At 38.8% G+C, this 22,325-nt stretch overlaps 1 protein-coding gene across 1 annotated transcript in view; it reads left to right on the top strand.

The window, feature by feature from the left end:
• The first annotated feature begins 16,913 nt into the window (after positions 1-16,913).
• Positions 16,914-22,325, top strand: part of anks1ab (ankyrin repeat and sterile alpha motif domain containing 1Ab) — a 49,175-nt gene continuing 43,763 nt past the window's right edge. The window contains exons 1-2 of the mRNA XM_031739851.2: positions 16,914-17,037; positions 17,463-17,984. Of these exons, the coding sequence (XP_031595711.2) occupies positions 17,691-17,984 (294 nt within the window). The 5' untranslated portion in view covers positions 16,914-17,037; positions 17,463-17,690. The remainder of the gene's footprint in view (positions 17,038-17,462; positions 17,985-22,325) is intronic.

The following is a 22,325-nucleotide window of genomic DNA, read 5'->3' as shown; positions in this document are numbered from 1 at the left end:
TGATGCTTCAGTACGGCATGCAGGGGATGATTGCACAGAGCTACTGGGTGGACTATTGATTAAAAGAATCAGGGAGAAAGAAAGCAGTCTGCAAGGCAAAGATTTGGGTAGACTTCTTCAATACCCCCTGTCTCTCCCTTTCCTCCTCCCTTTTGTCTCTTCCTCCAACTCTTCTACCTCCTCTCCTCCTCCTCCCTCTTGCCTCGTTCTCTCTGCTGCCCTGCTACCAACACTACTCTGTAATTTAATCCATTTAGTCATGGCTCCAGATCAATATCCATTTTCCTTGGCCTTAGGGAGAGCCTCTTGAATCTGCTTGTTTCAAACAGTGGTTGTGTTGGCCAGCAGGGGCTCCCGTGGGCCTGCCGGCTGATACAGATGTACTACACAACAGTATCTGGAAAACAAAGCAAGGCTTGCATCTCATCTCTCACTCGCCTCACATTTTAACCTGTGTTTTGTTCCACAACCTACACTTCTCCCAAGATTTCCTTCTTGATTACTCTGAACAATACTCTTCCTGAGAGATGATGAAATGCAACGCCTAGTTGGTTAGTAAATGAATGACACTGAATCAGATTCAATTAAAGCTAATTTGATGAGTGGGCCATGCCAGTGACCAGGAAGGAAGTTGGAATTATTATTTCTTCTCCCTCCAGGATTGATTTAGACCTACTGTCAGCACAGTGGAGCATACTGGGATGGGAGATGAAGAGTATTTACTATTACTCTACTGCACTGAGGAGATTCAATCATGAACAGCCTGCTAAAGTGTCCTTGAGCAAAATGACGACACGCCATCGGATAAATGTCTATATTTAACTGAAGAACTAGTCATTCGCTGCCACTGGGTGAACATTTTGAGCGCATATAACATTGTTAGCTGCCCTGCTTCAGTATAAACTGTCTTAAGCCCACCCCAAGGGTGCCACCGGCCAGCTGTATGCTCTGTGGACACTGACAGTGATTCTCCTTCACCTGCTCCACTGCGTTGTGCATTGCCATGTTTTATAAATAACTGTGTGTTAAATATTCATCTGTTAGCATTTGCATACAAGTATTTTGCACTTTACAGATGAGTTCCATAAAGTCAAAAGGACAGCCAAACAATTTACCCTAAACTACTGATATGGTTGGAACTGTCAGACATTATTGCACTTTAAGTTAGTACAAAAAGGCCCGAAGAAAACGCTACTCTCACCTGCCACTATGTTATTTATAGTTCAACTGCTCGTTAAAAAAAATATCTAATCAGCCAGTTGCATGGCAACAACTTACTGCATTTAGGCATGTAGAAATGGTCAAGACAACCTGCTTGAAGTTCACTGAGCGAGGAAAAGTGATTTAAATGACTCTGAACGTGGCGTGCTTGTTGGTGACAGATGGCTTGGTCTGAGTATTTCAGAAACTGATGATTTACTTGGATTTTCTCACACAACCATCTCGAGTGTTTACAGAGAATGGTCCAAAAAGAGATAATATCCAATGAGCAGAAGTTCTCTGGTTGAAAATGCCTTGTTCATGGCAGAAGTCAAAGGAGAATAACCAGAAAGCTTTAAGCAGATAGGAAGGGATCAATTGTCAAATAAGCATTCGTAATACAATCAAGGTATGCAGAAGAGCGTCTTTGAACACACACCATATTGATCCTCAAAGCAGATGGGCTACTGTAGCAAAAGAGCAAACTGATATGCACTGAGGAGATTGTGTCTATCCATGTAAACTATCCATGTAAACAATCATAACAGTGCTGTCAGCTGACAGCACTGTTCGTAGCTGACAGCCAGCACTGTTCGTAGCTGCCAGTGCTGTCAGCTACGAACAGGAAACAGAGGCTGAAATTTGCGCAGGCTCACCACAATTTTGCAATAGAAGATTGCATCATGTTAATAGGGAGCAAAACCTGTGAGGAATGTATCCACCACCTTGTTGAATGTATACCATGAAGAATTAAGGGAATTCTAAATGCAAAAGGATGTCTGAGGTGGTACAGGCGAGGTGTACCTAATAAAATGACCAGTGAATGTAAATGCTCAGCTCCATTAATCAATATTTAAGTCAGAAATTCATTCATTCTTTCTCTTTTGTAAGGATTTGAAATTTACAACTATAATAAACTGTATGTTCAATCTTTGTACCATAAAATTTTCATGCAAATTCGAGACGGTCAAGCAGGGAATGCTCTAAAAAGACTATCTGAGATGGATGGACCCAGTGATGCTGAGCAAGTGGTGTTGACTACGTTTACATTTGACTATGCAAGCATCTCCAAATGCATGTCAGCTGCTCAAAATACATAAAAACGATTTCTAACAACTTAAATTTGCCTAATTTTCTTCCTAAACAGCAACGCAACCATACCAACCGTTTAAATATATGAAGTATTCCTTTATGATAACAGATCCTAATGAATTCAAATGAATGAATAAATGTTTAACCTTTAAAATCAAGTTTCAAATTATTCCTATTCTTATGATTGTTTACATGGATAGATACTTCATAAGGCATGAACCTTTCTAACAGTCAAGCTGAATTTTAAAAGCTACAGAAAAAGAAAAATCCAGGCACATAGAGAAGAGAGATCTTCTCTTCTGGAGTGTTTTTGTTTTCCCCAATTCCAAAAGTCTAAATTTGGAATAAAGTCACCTGATAAATTTTTCATATAACCTCACCTCCAACTAAAGGACTTGAATTTTTTATTAGGGTCCTCATCACCTCAAACATATGGTTCCCGTCCATACATGCATTTAAAAGCAGTTGCAAATTTCTGCCTTTTAAGAGTTTCCCAAGTCAATCGTTGATGTGGCATCACAAGATTATTTTTGTGCTTTTCTTAGGAAATCTCATTTTCTGGCTTTTTAAAGCACACCCTGCCCCTCTGTTCATATGATGTTGCTCCAGTGTACTCAGAACATTTCTAGTTTGTCTTACCTTTATTGCACTTTTCCCAACATTTGATATACATGCTTTTTTAATTACATTCTTTGAACGTTAACCTTTGTCAAGAAAAGCACAACATTATAAGTTTAAAATGCAGTATAACATGGGACAAAAATAAAACACATTAAAACAAGAAGATGTTAAACCAGTAACTATAGGGACTATAGTCAAGACAACCTGCTGAAGTTCAAACTGAGCATGGGAGGAAAGGTGATTTAAGCGACTCTGTAAACGCACACGGTTGTTGGTGACAGCTGGCTAGTCTGAGGTTTTTAGAAACTTAATCTGCACAACAATCCCTGGGTGTACAGAGAAAGAGAAAACATGGTTGTTCTCTGATAGAAAATGTTTTGTTGAAGCCACAAGTCATTAAATTGGCCAGATTTCTTCAAGGTGATTGGAAGGCAACAGTTATTCAAATAACTAATTGTTACAACTGAGGTATTTAGAAGAGCATCTTTGAATGCACAACACATTCTTCCTTGAAACAGATGTGCTACAGCAGCAGAAGACCACGCCAGGTGCCACTCCTGTAAGCTAAGTTGGGAAAAGGGGGCTACAATTCACACGGGGTCACCAAAATTGGACAGTAGAAGATTGTTAAAGCTCAGTTGGGCACCAGTCTGCCTTCAGAACTGCTTTAATTTGTCATAACGCTGAAAATACTCGATTTTAGTTCATACTAACATGATAGTATAATGATAGCATAATCTGTGTTTTCCTGTTCCACCAGCTCCCAAATTGGACCAATCTAGTGACTCTGGAGGCCATCTGAGTACAATGAATTTACTGTCATGTTAAAAAAAAAAAAACAGTTTGAGATCATTTGAACATTGTGACATGACACTTTATCCTCCTGGAAGCAGTCATCAGAAGATGGGTACAGTGTGGTTATGAAGGGATGAACATGATAAAGCAACACTTGTGAGGTAGTTGATTCTGCTCATCTGGCTGTACCGGGATTTTTTGGTTTATAAAATCATTCTCTGAAAACCATGAGACGGTTGTGTGGGAAAATCCCAGTAAACTTGCAGCTATTGAATTACTCAGAGCAGCCCATCTGGCAACAGCAACCATGCCACATTCAGAATGTCTTAAATCACATTTCTTCACCATTCTGACATTCAGTCTGAACATCAGCATTTTGTCTTGACCATATCTACATGCCCAAATGAACTGATTTTCTTCCATGTGACTGGCCGATTAGATGTGTGTTAATGCACAGTTGAATTTGTGTACCTAATAAAGTGTCCAGTGACTGTTTTTGGCTATTCTGGATAAACTATATCAATTATATAAAGGAACATTTTCCAAGTGCAGGATGTAGTATATTCGTTTATATACATAATAACCTCAAAAGCCTAAAAAATAAGGCATTTAAAATGTTTCTCACCAAATGCTGAAAACTTTAAACATTTTTTCTCTCTTCTGTCTTCTCTTTTAAAAATAGAATGATAATACTCACTTGACTGACAGCAGCCCCACATGGTGCAGCCATAAAGGCTTTCCTGCTCATGTTCATTCTGTGTTCTTATCATCAGGATCATGAACAACTTAATGCCCTCCAGTACAGTCCTTTTCACTTGCTCATGCACACAGAAGATGAAACGAACAAAGCGAAGGTGCAAAATCTGCAGTTTTATCCATAATGGCTGTGGAAGATTAACAGCAGAAAAGAAAGAAGTCTGAAAAATCTTTGCCTCAGAGGCACATGTGAAACTGCCTCAAGTTTTGCAAATTGTTTCTGCTGGGTGCTGTCTTTGCAATCAAATAGCTTATCTCTCCTATAGAAATTTCTCTTGTTCTCTTCTGCCAGTCAATATGCACCGACGTGGAAATTGAAAAAGCCATCATCTGTTACTATCTCACTCATGCATGTGATGGTGTTTAATACAAGCACTCGGCTCTTGTTAGAAATTAGCTAAGGCCCGTCTTTATCAAAGTGTATTTTAGACTGCTAGTCCACTCTGTGGTTTCTTTTCTAACATCACTCATTTGCCAAAGATTTGTTGATCCGATAATCAGCTTTCTGCTAAATTAACATATTCAGTACCTTAAAACAAAACTGAAACCATTTTCTAAGCACAGTTTGTGAGAATTCAGAGTTTTTACTGTCATTAGTGTCTTCAAATTGCCGAGGCATGCTTCTCTGAGGAGATGCTAATTTGCACATTTGCAGCTATTACTGACTGAAAAAAACACGTTTTATACACATAAAACAACAGAGACATTTCTTCTTCTAAAAATAAAAACAAGCAGGTAAATCAAGGTTCAAACAAAACATTTCCTGTAATGTCACCTTTTAAATCTGAAGATGTCATCATCACAGCGAGGATGAATGCTAGAGTGCTGTGCCATCTTTTACTCCAGCAACAAGTAAAGTTGTTTCTAAAAATGTGCTCAATATAGAGTCAAGGGCAGAGTCTATTTTTGTAGAAGGAGAGGATTCTTGCTCTCTTTGTTGTTGAGAAAGTTTGAAAAGGCTAAAAGCACTGGAGTTAGTGTTGCATATCTAAAGATGAAGGCAGATTTAGCCAGGGGTTTGGACCAGAGTTTGTCCAACAAAGAGGTGACGATAGAAAGAAAGAAGCTCCTGTAGTATTTTGTACCTTAAACATGTACAAACCTTTCTTTTATAAATGGATTTTTTTCTTCAGCTATCAACAGTGATTAATGTCTTTATTCTCAACTTGTGTTCTTAATCTATCTTAAAGTGCTGTGTGAGCCGGTTCATAATGGAAGTGCATTGTCTGACACTATCACATCGCTGAGAATAAATTTCTCGACTCTCTCTTGCTGAATATATTGAGCATGTCTCATTGATTCATGACTGCCAATATCATTACTATCATTTAGACATACATTTCCGGTGCTCAGTGAATATGGAGCTTGTCAAGGGCAGCTATTATGGTGATGTTACGCTGAAAGTGACCTGGCTGTGAACCATCAGCATTATCTGTGGATTAATTACTCTGCCCTCTCATCCTCACTCTACCTGTGTAGGGTGAGAATGAGATTGCGTCTTCTCCCTTTGTCCCATCTTTCCTCTGAATATAAATGTGTTCCCCATTCAATGCCTCACCATGTACCTTCAGTAAGAAGCAGAAAATTGTTAGCACTTAAATACAAGTGGAAAATCTGTGGTGTTCCTTTTTCTTCTCTTTAACCGTGATATTCTGAGCCAGCCGCAGTAAAAACAGGGAACGTGTTTAATCTGTCAGTGGCGATTGTCATCATCGTCCCCCTGATGGGAAATTCAGAAACATGGAGCTGTGCCCATTGTTTTCACTGAGAGCGACACAGGGAGCATTAACCTAACACAGGAAGCTCTGCATGCCTCTGGCTCTCCAACACAAACATTTACCCTGCATGCATACATACGTGCATGTGCGGCCATAAAACGCTTATGCGTGCATTCATGCATGACAACACTGCAGGTAAACACCCACCCACCCCACACACAAGCCAACATACTACTGTTTCTGTTCTTGCATGCAAATGGCAGAGATACAGTTAGATTCCAGGTTGTGTTTTGATTCTGATCTTTCCGGCCTGTTATGTTTATCTGTTAATTTTATCTTTGTCCTTATGTGGCCGGCAGCATTTACTGTTTCACACGACTCCTCGCAGTGTGAAAGCAAAGAATGAGCAATCCCTTATCACACCACACCGAAAATGTATTTTATATCCTTTTGACAATGATGGCATATAAAACCTGTAATGGCGTTGATCATATAACCAGATTTCGCTGGTACATTTCTTGGAAACAATCCTTAAATGTCTGCTAAGGATACAGCTCTCCCTGTTTCTCACCATCACAACAACTTGTTCAAAGGCATCTGCTGCCTATCAACACATTCCTGAGCCTTCAGATTCCGAGCACACTGCTCTTGTCCAATTGCTTTCGCACTAAACATAAGTGGAAACTTATATTTTCCACTGAGTGAATACTCTTTAATGCAAGAAAATTCAGGGCAGCACTCTGACACCTTATTTCTTTTCCCTGATCAGTTAACAGCCATGCTAGCAGATGTATGACAGTTCAAATGCATAATCTTTACAAGGTATGTTTCCCGTAGTCACCAGTTTAGTTTAAAATGCAAATAAGTGTTACCAAGCTTATGGACTGCAACTTATAGCACTTTTCTTCTGAAAGTGAGCAAAGCCACATTCACCTTCTAACAGCAATTTGAGTCTTTAAGTACAGTCCAACAGATGCAGCAGGTACTTAAGTTTAGTATCTTGCCCAAGGACCCTTCAGGTCAGATCTCTGTTGATGTGAACCCAACGAGATCAGGATCGAATCACTAACCTTCTGATTTATAGACAACCCGCTCTCAACCCGCTATGTGCCCTGCATATAAACTCAAGAAGTGTAAGTACAGCTGATGCCTATGTCAATATCACAGCTCTGCAAATAGCCATCCACTTTCCTTACTAGTTATCGAGTTAGGGGTCGCAAGATGTCTAGAGCCTACCGCAATAGTGATAGGTGGAGTTTGATGGGTTGCCAGTCTATCACAGGGCTAAAGAAGAGACAATCATTCATTCTACATTCACACCTAAGGCCAGTTTTAATTCAATTCAGTTTTATTTATATAGTGCCAAATCACAACAGCAGTCGTCTCATTGGGCTTTATATTGTATGGTATACTCAAAAAATTAATCTGTTGAATGAACATAATTTTATCACGCCACCAAAAACTCTCGTTTGCTTAATCTATCTTGATAAAGTTATATGAACATGAAATAAATTCGTCAAAAAATCTTATTCAGTTATGTAGCTTTAATTTATTAACCTTTCATTGAGTCCAAATATTTGGCTTTAGTAAATCCAACAGAATTTGTGTTAATTTACTCAGCCTCAATCAAATACTGCAGAGCAACAAAATTTTGCCTATTTTAAACACTATTATTTACTTTGTGTAACAAGTGTCACTCTTGTTGAATGAACTGATACAGGTCAAGTATTATGAATATCAATCTTGTTTCAATTAGATTCATTTAATGAGATAAAAAAAATTCTAGATAAATTACATTATTAACACACCCGACATTGCTGTTATAACAGGTTCAACAGTCAATATTAAAACATACCATTTAAAAATAAAATAATGTATTAACATATTTAACATAAATTCAAAAGTAAAAGGCAAAAATTGGGTTTGTGAAGTCTCATTTAAAAAAAACCCTCGAGTTTAGCATTCGTGGGTGTTGCACCCATTTCATCATTTCTCTAGGAAAAACAAATTAATGAGTTGTTGTCCACAACAGTTTCCAAGACTCAACATGTTTTTAAAAATTCCAAGCAAACTGAGTTAGTTGCCTATATTTTTATGGTAAATGGTAAATGGCCTGTATTTGTATAGCACTTTTACTAGTCCCTAAGGACCCCAAAGTGCTTTACACAACCAGTCATCCACCCATTCACACACACATTCAACTATCTTGAACCTAACACTAAGCTTGGTTTTGAGAGTTTTTGCTGTGGATAACAATTTGTGTCCATCAAGATTCCAAAATATCTTCAAACATGTATTTGAACTCTGGTGGATAGCTAAAGTCCAAACAGCAGACCACATGCCTGTGCAGTTCTAGCCAGACCAGTGAGGAACACCACAGCTTGAATGAAGACACTGATATCCAAACGGGCATCTTCTCTGTCACATACAGCCCCAACATTGTTTTTGTTCTCACTCCTACCCTCCATGTCTGTATTGTGTCTGATAAAAACACAAGTCTACTATTAAAAGAAGAAATACAGACATTTTAACAAACATCTGAAGGCAAGACAAAGCTTATCTAAATATGAATTCTCAAGAATCCCTCAAATGAATGATCCTGATTTGTCCTGTAATATAGAATACAGTTTTAATATCTTAAGTAATATAATTCATTTAAAAATTGCACCGCAACAAGACTATTACCTTATGAACACATAAACACAGCATACTGTATATACTGACATACAGTATACTGTAAATAACCATTTCATCCAGTTTGGTTGTTAATCTTAACCTAACTAGACTAACACCCCCATATTTTTGATTAGTTTACTGAAGCCATATATTTAAAATGGCAAATCATGTAAATGATTTCAGCATAGTATTTAAGTATAAGTTACTGCATATCAATGCCACCATGCATTACGTACAATATCCTCTAGTGGAGTCCAAGGATAATATTATGAAGCTTACCCAAACCCCAAGTACATAAATGTGCATCTAATTAGAAATGTGTAAAAAACTTACCATGGATTAAAGAGCAGGCGCCAACGAGCAGATAAAGGGCTCATTTATTTTGTGATGTACTTCTGGTAAAGTCAAGAATAATCAAATAAATTCTACTTACATTTCAACTGTAAAACACACACAAAGAACTCTCATTTCAACCTTGACACATCAGATGTTTAATGATTATAATCAGTCAGAGGAGGGAAAATAGGAATATTTTCATGAATGGAAAGAAATTTGACACTGAGCAAGATATTAACCATGAAAGGTAATTAATAATTGTAAAATATCTACAGCAAGACCAGTAAGATCAGTAAGAGTAAAAACATGCATGGGGTATACTGGAAAACAAACAACACAGCATAGGGTTGAGGTATCATTGTTAATTATAAACTTATAAAAGATTTACTCATCACTCCTACAGAAATGAATATATTGAGGTATATAATTGTACATTAGTTATGCATTATTTACCCTTGGTATTAAGGGTGCAAAAAAAAGTAGTTCTGCAAATAGTAGTTCTGAGGATGTGTTGCTTATCAGCGTTCCAATGTTTCTTCCCACTTGCTTTGATTTGAACTTTTTCCAGGGTGTGGAGCATACGTAATAGTTAGCAATGACAGAGTCTGTTGTCAGTGGGTGAACACATATAAATCTAGTTGATCTGAATTTCTTTAATTCAAATATAACCAACAAGAAGGAATCAATTAATAACCATAAACATAATAGATTTATATTAATCAAGCATTTTTATATATCTAAGTAATCAAACAAAGTTTTTTGAGTGTAAAGACTCTACAATAACACAGCAAAAACCTCAACAATCAAAAAGCATTTTTTGAGCAAGCACCTGGCAACAGTGGGAAGGAAAAACGCCCTCTAAACAGGAAGAAACCTCCAACTAAGTCAGGAAAGGGCATCTATCTGCTATGACCAGCTGGTGGAGACGGGAGGAAGAATAAGTTGAAAACCAGTTAGCCTGACATGCATGTCTTTGGGCTGTGTGAGGGAGGGAAGTCATGCAGGAACAGACAGGACTCCACACATTAACCTTCTTGGTGTAATGTGACAGAGCTACACTGTACATAAATGTGCCAGTTGAAAATATAAATCTAAAATATTAGATATATTTCACTTCTTATCTGATAATGGCATTAGAAAAAGTCCCACAGGACCACCAAGGTCAGTGAAAATCCCTTCAAAGACTGTAATGAACCCTTTAGTCACAATCACACAAGAGAGTCTCGTTAAACAGGGGGAAAAATGGGGATCATCAAAGTCATGACCATCACCTCAGGGCCATGGATGTCTGCACATGACTCTGTGCCTATTAAGCTTAATTTATACATTAGAATTGCCTAAATATGGATATAAATTCTTAAGTAATATTTGATTTCTCTTTAATATAATGGACCCTAAATGGTGCTTGCTTTGTGGTGCCCAAAGTGCCAAAAAAATAAATAAATAAGTGAAACCTCTGTAACAAAGTCTCTTTCCATACATCATGAACCTGCTGTGAGCAGTTTCATGTATTCAAGTATTTTCTCTTCTACTATACCTGCCAACAACTTCACTCATTCTGCAGATTAACGCCCCCGTAGGCAGCGAAAACAAAATATTGTCTGCATAAAAATGCTCACAATAAGGTCTTTGGAAACATGTCCTGATTTCTGGAAAGCGACATGCCTGCTGAGTTTTTCAACTGTATTTTTTATGGTGTTTTGAAGACCACAAGGTAACTGCCATCTAGTTCCATCTTAGAAGAGGCAGCTGTAGTTCAGGAATCATTGGAGTTCATTTGTTGGGTGTGGTCTGGCTGTACACATACCATGCCTGGGGAAACTTATTTAAGCCACTCAGGGTGCCGTACACTTAACCACGCCTGGACGTGGCATGCAGCAGTCATACTTGGCAAACAAACTGGACTTTGGGATTATTCTCAGTTGCAGATACGGACTGCAACGCACAGACGAGTCATGATTCCTATAATGCTTCTTTAAAATCTGACTGAACGGCACATGCGTAATCAGTACAGTGTAGTATCACAATGTGTCACAAAAAACTGGCAGGCACGCAGATATCTACACACAGATCCTAGCACTTGCTGTCCAATGACAAAATTTACATCTCAGACGTAAAAGGACCCTGTTCCATGTGAAAACCAAAACACACATTCAACAGAAGGGCGATGTCTCCAAAAACGGGAAACCCACGTCAAAAATAGTCTAAACAAGAAGCACTCCAAGACTGCAAACCTCTAGTGAGGCAGCTCAGTCTCTGAGCAGTATTTACTTTTAAGGGAATCGTATTGTTTTTTGTATATTCATTTTGTGTTCTTTATTCTTTTTAAGCATGATTTAAGAGGTTTGTAGTGCAGTAAAAATAACATATTTTGGGGCCAACATGAAAGAAAGGCAGATGTAAAATGTAAAAATGAGGTCAGAGGTCAAATGTGACATGATATTTGGATACAAACTCTGACGGGATACTTAGAACCCCCATATATCATTCCCTCTATGGCTATATGTTGTCAATACAAACAATGGATGTAAGAAAAATCTTACTTATGATTGGCCTATTGACCTTGAAGGAGAGGTCAGAGGTCAAATGTGACATCATATTTTAAATCTTTATTACATACGTATTATTCGTTGACAATAGCACACTTGTAAGAATCATAGTTTCTAAGTTATAATCCTTTTTGTCAAATTTTGATGAATAAATCATTAAGCTGACTCTGAAGACCTTGAAGGATGTAAGCCAAATTTAAAAGGATTGTTAACATGAATCAACTCTACACCTCTACAAAGTTTTATCAGATTTCATTCAAAACTTTTTGAGCTATTGTGTTTACAGACAGAAAGAATGACATGTATATATGCATGCAAATGCTACGTCCTTGGCAGAGGTACAGTAATAAATTAATAGCTGCACATGTTCGGTAAACAAATAGGCTTTTTTTGAGTGGTGAACCACTCTTTTACCACACTTTACAAAATAGCTGAAAACTGTTAACCACCAAACTCTTTGGGCATCACCATTTCCAAGCTATTTAATTAGAAACACACTATCAGGTAGCCAACTGTTGCCTCCTTCAGTTTAGGAAACCTCATTTCCCATAGCCTTCAAATATTTCAGATCTTACTGGTAAAAGAGAGTCTGAAAAAATAGCAAAGTGAGATGACTGACAAAACCCCACTAAACTCTGAGAAAAGATCACATCTCTACCCTCTAGTCTCTCTTTCTCTTGCCCTCCTCCTCTAACGCTGACGGATATCCAGCACTACGTCTTCACTCAGCCGTGCACACTTGCCCTCCCATTTCCCTGCTGAGAGGTCAGTGCTGTTCGTGTCTGCTGGAAAGCTTTCACAGGAGCCTCATCTTTAGCTACTCTGAGCTAACAGCAGGTAGTTTTGCTGTTGCCTCTATTTGAAGTGATTCATTTCATCCCTTGACTTTGAAGTGTCTTTTACAATGAAGGAACATTTGTAGTGTTGCCGAGTGTTGATTCAGAGTGAAACACTTGTTCTCAGTAGCTCCAAAATGATGGCAAACACATGACTTTTGCTGCTGAGGTCCCGAATGTGTTTCGGGGTTATTTCAGAATGTGTATCTGCTGCGTTGTTGCCCTCTAAATGACCTTTTTTTCTAGTCTTCTAAGCACAACTGGATCTAGTATGATATCAGTCCTTGGACTGCTCTGCTACACCAATGATAAATAGTAATAATTTCCACTTTTGGGGTTTGTGAAAATGATAGCATGGATGAATGGCATCCCTGCTGCCTCTGGGACCAGAGGACCTCAGAGGTTAGCATCAAAGCATTCGGATCCATGACTCTGGGGTTAATGTACTCTAAATCTCTCCAAGGCAAACAAGTGAAAAAATGCCGTTTGGATCTACGCATTCACAGGCATGCAGGGAGCTGTATTTCACTTTTTACGATTTTCATCAGACGCTGATTTGCAGCACTTGTTTTGGAACTTATCTGAAGGTAATAGCGTCCTCGGTTGATTAACTTTATTAGATCTTTACCCAGTGGCCTCATTCTCTGTGCCTGTAATGCCGACTGATTAGGTGGGAACTGCAGGGCACCAAATTGCAGAGAAGGATAATGATTTACATACTGGAGTGATGAGAAAATGGTATTAGAAGTTTTGAAATGTTATTAAAAATGTCAGTTGTAGACCTGGAGACACATACAGCAGGTGCAGATAAAACAAGAAGAATCAGAGGAATCCTAAAAAGGCATTCATGTGTCACGGTGTGCAAACAATTTAGGGGCACAAAATCCACATTCACAGACACAAACCCTGTGCACTTGAAAACACTGCACTTCAGCATGTGCGTTTACTGTATACACTGCCTCTCTGTTACTTGCACAGTGTGCATGTCTTTGTTAGAGGAGTGTTCATGAGTCACCACTGTCTTTACCCTAAGGCTCAGCATCCAGCCAGCTGAAGGAGGGGATGCATGTTTTATTTTTGTCTCTCTAATATGGCGTGAAGACATCATTATCTCGTAACGTTTTTTTTTCCAGAGCTTGTATTGTTTAAAATGGCACTGAATACGTGTATAACTTAAACTGTTTCATCATTAGACGTTCAATCCAGCGTGCGTCATTAGGAAAGGGTTTTGTTATTGCGAGCCTAAGCAGCGTCTGGCTGTATGAACCCTCCTTGGCGAACGAAGGATGTTATCTTTTCTGTCATGCTCATACCAGCACTGCCCATGGGGAAGAGGTGAGCATGCAAGGAACTTGGCTGATTGAGGGCACAGGGCACAGAGGCGAGCTGTGCACTGCTATGGCTGCCTGTGAATACTAAGGATGCCTCACAAGAGAATCTTTTGTCAGCGTCAGCGCCCTTTGAGAAGAGTCATAAATAGCACAGGGGGTGTGAGATCTTCCTGCCATATCATCAAGATTTCCTATTTCAATGTTTAAAACCTTTGTACTTAACAAAAACTCATATATATAATTGATAAATTATGTCAAGCTAAAAATTTTCCAACTTTCTGACATGGTGAGGGGTGATCATATTAAAAATAGCCACATTTTGAAAGAATCTCTCATGAAGTCATAGTTCAGGTGACTATAAGCCCTCAATTTTAGATACATTTTGATACATTTTTTCACCTCTTGATGAAAGAGTCTTCTTCTTTTGCCTGCTCTCTTTAGGGGTTGCCACAGTGGATCATCTGCCTCCCTCACCCTCACTCCCTCTCACCCTATCCCAGCCATCCTCCTCTGTCACATCAACCCTCTGCATGTGTTATGGTCCTGGGTGTTTGACCCACCTTTTTCAGTTTGGGGCTTTCAGGTTCTTTTTATTGTTAAATATTTTCTGTTTGTCAGTTAGTTTGTTCATTATTTATGCATTATTTATGCTGTCATCTTTGTGTTATTCCGTAGCATTTTCAGTCTTCAGTGTTTAGTTCCATTTACTTTCTCTGCTGGTATATTTTATTCCCTCAATGTTTCCTATTTTATTCCCCCGTGTCAACTGCTTTATGTTAGGATTTTTATTGTTCCTGCATTTCCCATTCAGTTATGGTCCTCACTTCCTGTTTTATTTTTATAGTTTCTCATAGTGTCTTGAGTTTAATTCACTTCCCCTCCTGTGTAATTGCATTTGATTACTGTCACCTGTGACTCTTGACCCTCCCGTGTCCACTTCCCCATAACGACTTTGTAAGTAGGTAAGTTTATTTAAATAGTGCTATTCACCGACACAAAGGTCACAAAGTGAGATAATTAAAACACAACTAATATCAATGGAGAACCATTAAAACAGAATACAAATAAATAAATGGATTTAAATGAGTTTTTTAAAAGACTCCACAGAGTCAGCTAAACGTTGGTAAAGTGTTCCAGAGGCTTGGAGCCACAGACTGAAAAGCTTTGTTCACCCAGTCTTTTTTCTTTTGTGTGCTCAAGCTCTTCCTTTGTCTTTTGTCACAGCATCTGTTAACCTCCTCTCTCTGTTTCCAGCCAGTTTATTTAGTTTTCTGATGGACTTTGTTTATGAACTTTTCACCAGCCAAAATAAAGGCTCACTTTTGATTCTGCACTAGATTCATGAGCCTTCTCCATGAGTTTGCTCCTTTATTTCTGAGCTTCATATTCACCACCTGTTGTCCAGAGCATCAACTACTGGTTCAAACCATCTCAACCCTGCCTCTCTAAGTCACCAAGTCCAAAGGGCTCGACCTGATCTACGCATGTCTAATCTTCTCCCGTCTTTTTTTTGTCGGTGCCGCCGTCAACAAACCATACAGCGTGGTAGGTCTCACTACCATCTTGTGAATATTCCCTTTCACTCTTGCTGTTCTCTTTCTGTCACAAATCATCCCTGACACTCATCTCTACCCTGTCTGAAGAGTGACATTTCAACACCTTTTCTAGCAGAAACACTGTCTGGTGTCATCTTAAACTCTCCTCACATGTGAAATGAAATCCATTCAGATTTTTTTTTAATCATTACTTTACATGGTTCTAAAATTGTGTTACTATCTCAGTATGCCTCTACCTCTCTCTCTTCAAAGACTCACATTTACCAGTTAGTAAAAGATCAAATAAAATTTGGTATTTATTTTAGATTCCTAGTCCTGCCTTCCTCTGAGGCCAAAAAAAGAGTTGTTCCCAGGGCTTTTATGCCTGTGCTGGATTATGTTGACGTTATTCGTGTGCAGGCATCCTCGCGGTGTTTACACAAGCTTGATGGATTCATCACAAAACTCAAAACTCTTGCTATTGCACATTGTATGCTTGAAGTGGATGAACTGTTTTGTCCTCTTGTAAACTCATGAACAAGAACATTTGGTTTTGCAGAGCCTACAGAGTTACATCCTTCAAAAAGTATACAAAAAATATGTTTTTGGTCGTAAGGATGAATTAGAAAAAAGAAGGGGACTTTTAAAGATGCTGCTTGGAATCAGTTGCAAAAATCAGTTCAATCTTAGTGAGTTGGTCTCACCAAATGACTAGAAGAAGCAGTCACATCTGTCTGCAACTGTATGCATGACCCTTATTACCCCTGTTTTATGCTTAGTTGATGTTTCATTCCATTTGTATATGTGTTTAATGTGAATAACTGTGTGCATACTGGATGTGTATTGTACATAATCCTGATTGAGCTGCTGCCTACAACTTAGTGAGTGCTTTTGCAAACAAGATTAGATTAGAAATATAATCATAAATGATAATAACAATGAAAATGGCACCAAAATCAGTTTCACTGAACTGTGAATATTTGGGCCTCAAATGGATTTGTGATTATAATATATGAATATGTAAGTCTGTTAGCGATAAAGCTTCAGGTCAGGTAGAATTTGCAGAGGTAAGAAAATGGGAGAAGCTCCTGGAGGAACATCTTTAGTTTTTTGCCAAGATTTTAGGTCACAACATCAGAACAGAGTTGGGCCAAGAAAAGAGTTTTAGATAGGAATACGCTGTGTATAAATAGGTATACTGCACAAAGGTACACTGCTAGAAATCTCATTGGTATTCCATACAGGTTTAGTAAAGGTTTGAAATACTTTTTTGACTCTTTCTGCTCTACAGTAACAAAGCTAAGTAACTCAATAACCTCAATCTCTTCCACGCACCCACACTGGTAGACACGCATGAACGACAACGTAGGAATCCCGACTCTCCCTCCCTTTAAAATGGAGCAGCCACCCAGTGCGTCAGTAACCTGATTACCCCAGCTGTCAGTCTGAATAAGGCCAGGCTTCGGGATCCTCCCGTCGTCTGATCCTCACTACAGGATAGAAGCAGTCCTCCTTGAGATTTTGGAGCAGAGCAGGACAGACACAATCACGGGGAAGGGGAAAGAACTGGTAGGACCAGCAAAAGCCAGCAGGTAAGATGCAGTAGTTAAAACTTTGATTCTGGCTTCTTTGGTTCTGGTGAGTCTAAGTTTTTTAAATATTTGTGAGTAGATTATATCTTAAAGTAGAAACATTTTCCTGTATGTTTTATATTTACATTATAAACACATGTGCTTCTTGCTCTATCTAATCCTGAGTTACCCTCCCAGATTTCTTTGGGAGTACTCTCTTTTAGGCTTTGCATAATTAAATAAATGACTTGAGCTGATGATAAAAACTGATTTTTTTTTTTTTTTTTTTAAAAGCTGCATGTGTGGATAAAAGCAAGTGTAGGAGTATCAAAGTGAGCAGCCAGTTAGTAAGGGGAGGGCTACAGGATACAACTAGTGGGTGGACCTTGATTATTGTTTCTGTGCACAACAAGTCTCTCATTTGTGCCGCCTTTCCCTCAAAACAGGAGAACTTTGAATGACTTTGAGTGAGCTGCTGCGCAGAAAGATTAACTGAACCTTCAACATCTATATTTCATTAATCTGCATCTTCCAGTACATCTGTTGGCTTTCCACAACTACAAGCTTAAAAACTCCACAAAGACTTTGGATCACTCTCTGGACTGACTGAACAAGTTAGAGTACGGCAGAAAAACACTAAGGGCACTGAGCTGCACTTGGCAGCTCCAAAAACAATGGCAGAGTGCACACCGGATGTTAACCCCACCAACGTGATCCAGAATCCAGAGGCTGACATAAAGGAGCTGAGTGAGGTTTCGTCTGAGTCTGCATCAGCAGGAGCAGCCAAAGTCAGACCTGCAGAAGCAGGGCTGATTCGAAGTTTGTCCAAGTCAGACTCTGATTTGTTGGCATCACCACTCGGAGAGGAGGATGGAGGTCTGGTTGGCCGAAGTGGGTCTGTGTCTAACTGCAGTTCTGGGCAGCCATCCATGGAGCGCATGCCTTCCTTTGCCTCTGAGTGGGATGAGGTAATACTCAAGTTCTAGGGATGGGGAAAAAGTGGGAGGGTGTAGAGGACAGAGGGAGTGGTACTGTCACTGTTCAGGCATGGACAGGCTTTCGAGTGGAGCGTGTTAATGTCTTTAAGAGAGAGTGTGTTAGCAAGTGTGAATGTGTGAGGGGAAAAAAAAGAAAACCAATAAGACAAGTAACTCTTGATTAGTGTGAAAAAAGACAAATGAGAACGGGCGAGGCAGTGCATTTCATGCTAGAGGAAGGAAGGAAGGAAGGGAGAGGGGGAGAGCGGAGGCAGCGCTATGAGAGCGATCAGGAGTCCAGCAGAAGCAGTGATAGAGTAACTTTACCCAGGCTGTCGGCGGAGAATGCCTGCGGGCGAGTGCTTGAATGCATGAATGGCTTGATCACTTGCACCGACCTCCCTGTAGCAGCCCTGGCATCCAAGACTAATTGGGCTTGTGCTGTCATTCCATATCCACTCAGTACATGTCTCAAGGGCCGACCCACGCTTCCACTGTCTCCTGCTCTCTTTTGGCTCCTTTTCTACGTCTTGCGCCATCTACTTTCAGCCCAATGTGAATGGTCCTCCACCCCCCATTATCGCCAAAAGCCTTAACTTGTGATTTCTGAGCACTTTGGAGCATCAATGCAGTACACCCTAAAGCACTGCAAAAACCACGGAATGAATAATCATTTCTTAGCAGAACTTAAATGGTTGGAGACAAAGAAGACAATGGCTGACGACTGATAATATATTATTAAATTATACAGCTTAGAGGCAGAGCAGTACAATTTTTTAAAATGTCCACAGCAAAGTAGAACATATCTGACGCTTCATGCCTGGTGATTATTCCCCATCACAATAATAACGTGAAGGATTTTAAACAGATTATCAGATTAAGTTTTGGCATAGTGCCATATGTCATCAAACCCAGCTGATATCTTGGCTAGCAAATGGTTTAAGTCGAACTAAAATGCCTCTTAAGAAAAGGCTTTAGTTGTCTGCAATTTATTTGGGGCACTCAGTTCTTCCTGCTTGCATGATTTTTTTTTGCTATCAGTGCTTAAGCAAAAGCTATTGGCTCCACTGATAATTACAACTTGACCGATTAGTTTCTTAAAAATCAATCTTTTTATGCAAAACAGAAGAGAAACTACAATTGGGCAGCCAAATGAGCAATACGAAACCCTCTTTCATTATATCCACTAAGACTTTATATAAAAGATGGATCTAAAAAGTGACTGTAATGCAAATGTGCATTCCTTAATGTCCAGCAGGGAAGAATGGTTGCAAATCAAAGTCACATTATACACATGTCTTTGAGGAAACACTGCTTCTGCTCTTTTACTCAATTTTATTAAATGTTACAATCTCATTTGCTAGCGTCAAGTGTTATTGAGTACATCATCATGCTCAAGTTGTAACTTGTGGGTCCAAAAGGAAGGTAAAGCAGGATATAGTATCCTGTAACTGTGTAGTGTTCCTCAGTGAGCTCCACTTGCTTGTTACATCCAGTTTAAAGCTCATAGACCAGCTAATGTTTCACAACAGGACTTCACTTAACATTGGGTCACATTGTACTCGCTACATCCATCTTTTATGTTCAGTCGCTCATCCATTATTTTTGGTTAGGTTGGGACTATTCCAAAATCCAGCATCTGAAGACACTGCTTTATGGTCACAGTTATCCAAAAGACAGTCTGTGATTGTAAACCAATGCCTGTGATTCTTGTTTTCCATATATTATCAGTTGTAAGTAAATGTAACACAAAAAATTCATTTTTAAGATTTTAGAATTTGCAACGTGCACCAGAAGGACAGCACTTTTTTAGTTTCTTTTAGATTTCATTGATTTCATAATTTTATATATTTAATTATTTAAGATTGCAAATTCAAAGAAGGCTTATGTTTGTATGCATGACTTTTAAATGACAATTAAACACAAAATGTCTTCCCTTGATGTCAATGATGACCCCACAGGCTCCAGAAATCATGACTGCTTCCTAAAAGTTTAAAAGCCTTTACTGTTATTTTAAGTGTATGTATATTGACTGCACTGGAAAGTTCAAAAGTGCCATATGCCTGTTGGGGAAATCAGTTTTCTTTTCATTTTTTCTTCTATATTTTTAATCGATTTTACAGCACTTTAAGCTTTTCTTAAAGAATGCTCAGAGTGAGTTGTTACAGTAAATGTTACCTAAATCTGTCTCACTGTGACCATCAGTAAGACAGCTGACTTGCTTGCCCTGATCTTGACTCAGTTTCGAGCCTGTTTGGACTTGATTCAATTTTAAAAGATTTATCTTAAACTAATCTTGCCTCATGTTTTAATGAAAGCATTTTAAAAAATATGTTCACATTAAAAAAGTATGGTTTGTACCATATGTTACAACAAGGGCTGCAGTAGTTGAAGCAGTTTAGGGGTCCAAGACATCTTGAACTTGGATCTCTCTCTTTGTCAGCCCTGCATGCCCTGTGCCTGTTTTCTGCTCCACCCCTGTTCTCTGACAGGACTGTTTACCCAGGCTATGTTGGGTGGGGTGTCCCGTTCTCAAGGGCATCCTGTTTTGCAGCTGTCCTGGAGTGTCTGTTTCTCTTCCACATTTCAAGGGATTTGTTTGGGTTGGGGATATGGGTGTGGGTGAGGCTGAGGGCAAAAGTTAAATCAGTTTGTGCATACATGTGTTTATATACACTATGTGTATATATACAATAGCACCAACACTTAGGGAGACTTACCCCACATTTTTATTGCATTAGCAAATAAAAAACAGCTATCAAAGGCATTACATTAGGCACAAAATGTTTGTTATGCTTAAGTTCAAATAAGGACAAAAAAGTACTTGGATGCTCTCTATTAGCATCAAAGTCATAATATTTTAGTCTTTGCTTTCTGTCCTTTTACTTGTAGAACAGCTTGACAGCATTCTCTTAATAGCTATGGTGAAGTTTTTCCATCATGTTTCAGTCAGCAAAGCTTTCAGTTCATGCAGACAAGCATGTCAACAAGCTGGCTTTTTTTTCTCTCCCTTAGGTGCTCTAAGGACTCTTAAAGAGTCGCTTTCGAGTCATCATCCTGACAAAAAAAAAAAAGAAGCTTATTTTGGTTGCTGCCCTTAAAATGCAAAGTTCATGATTCCATCAGTGAATATATACAAGTTCACCTGAACACTGCCTCAAACCTGCATGCGTCCTCCACCTTGCTTTGTCATAATGTGCCAAAGCAAGGTGACCTGACTGAAGATTTCCCCCCTGGCTTTCTCCATACCAGCTTTCTAGCATTAGATCCTTGTAGGTTGAATTTAAAAACCATCCAAAAATAACACAAGTTTTAAAAAGCCTTACTGTGCATGTTCTTTTGCAAATTTAATCCTTGCTGCCTTATTCTTTAGGCCTACAAACGGTTTCTGTCATATCACTCTCCCTCTGTGCTCACTCTTTCTACTCAAATGGCCTGTGAACTGAATTTGTCTTGTTATTCTTGTTGATGCGTGATATGATTCTTGTGGCTGTTTCTCACCTGTTCCTCTTCATTTTGCTCACAGTTATGTAGTTGAGTTACTGGTGCTTCAGCCTTTTTAATCTTTTTAACCATAGACCAGGCTGTGAGGGATAAAAGTTCGAGTTTTGCTCTTTTAATGAACATCGGTAGCTTACTATACTCATGTTTACTATGTTTACCAATTTTGCAGTTGCTGCTCAAAGATTGTTTATAGTGGATATATAAAACCAGTGACCCTAAGCATGAAATTGCCTTATGGATCTGTCTGGAAGTCTGCTGATCCAATTGCTGAGCCAATGTATGTCATAATGCAGTCAACCACCACATTAAACATGAAAACATTAATGCAACATACCAGGCCTAGAGGGGGACTGGGCTTCAGGTCATATAAATAAACACTTTCGTGGCAGTATGTGCACACAAAGAAAGCCAAACTGTATACACATACTGGCATTCAGATGATCTCATTAAAAAAAGAAACCTTTGAGCTCAATAATCCCATTGATACATTTAAAAAAATATTATATCTGGTATGTTATATAACTATGAAGCATTTTTTGTTCTCCTTTATTGTGAAAAGACTTGATATTCTATGAAATTTTTTATTTAAACAAAGACAGGCATTCGTTTTTGTGATGAGAAAGCTTTCCTTTCTGATACTGTGGATCAAAAATCTTCAGATTAGCCATTAGTTCAGGACTTAAAGTTGTTGGTGTGGAGAGTGATACTACTGTGTAATGCTTTGATGCATACAAATCCTTGTGGAGTTGTCTGTAGTGTGATTAAACTAAGCTTTAATTAAGGAAAATACTCAGCAGAAAACCTCAGAGCCCTGAAATGGCAGACATC

This window comes from Oreochromis aureus, linkage group 5, assembly GCF_013358895.1.
Source record: "Oreochromis aureus strain Israel breed Guangdong linkage group 5, ZZ_aureus, whole genome shotgun sequence".
Lineage (NCBI taxonomy): Eukaryota > Metazoa > Chordata > Actinopteri > Cichliformes > Cichlidae > Oreochromis > Oreochromis aureus.
Note: the sequence above shows the minus strand (reverse complement) of the source record. Positions and strands in the feature narration are given on the sequence as shown.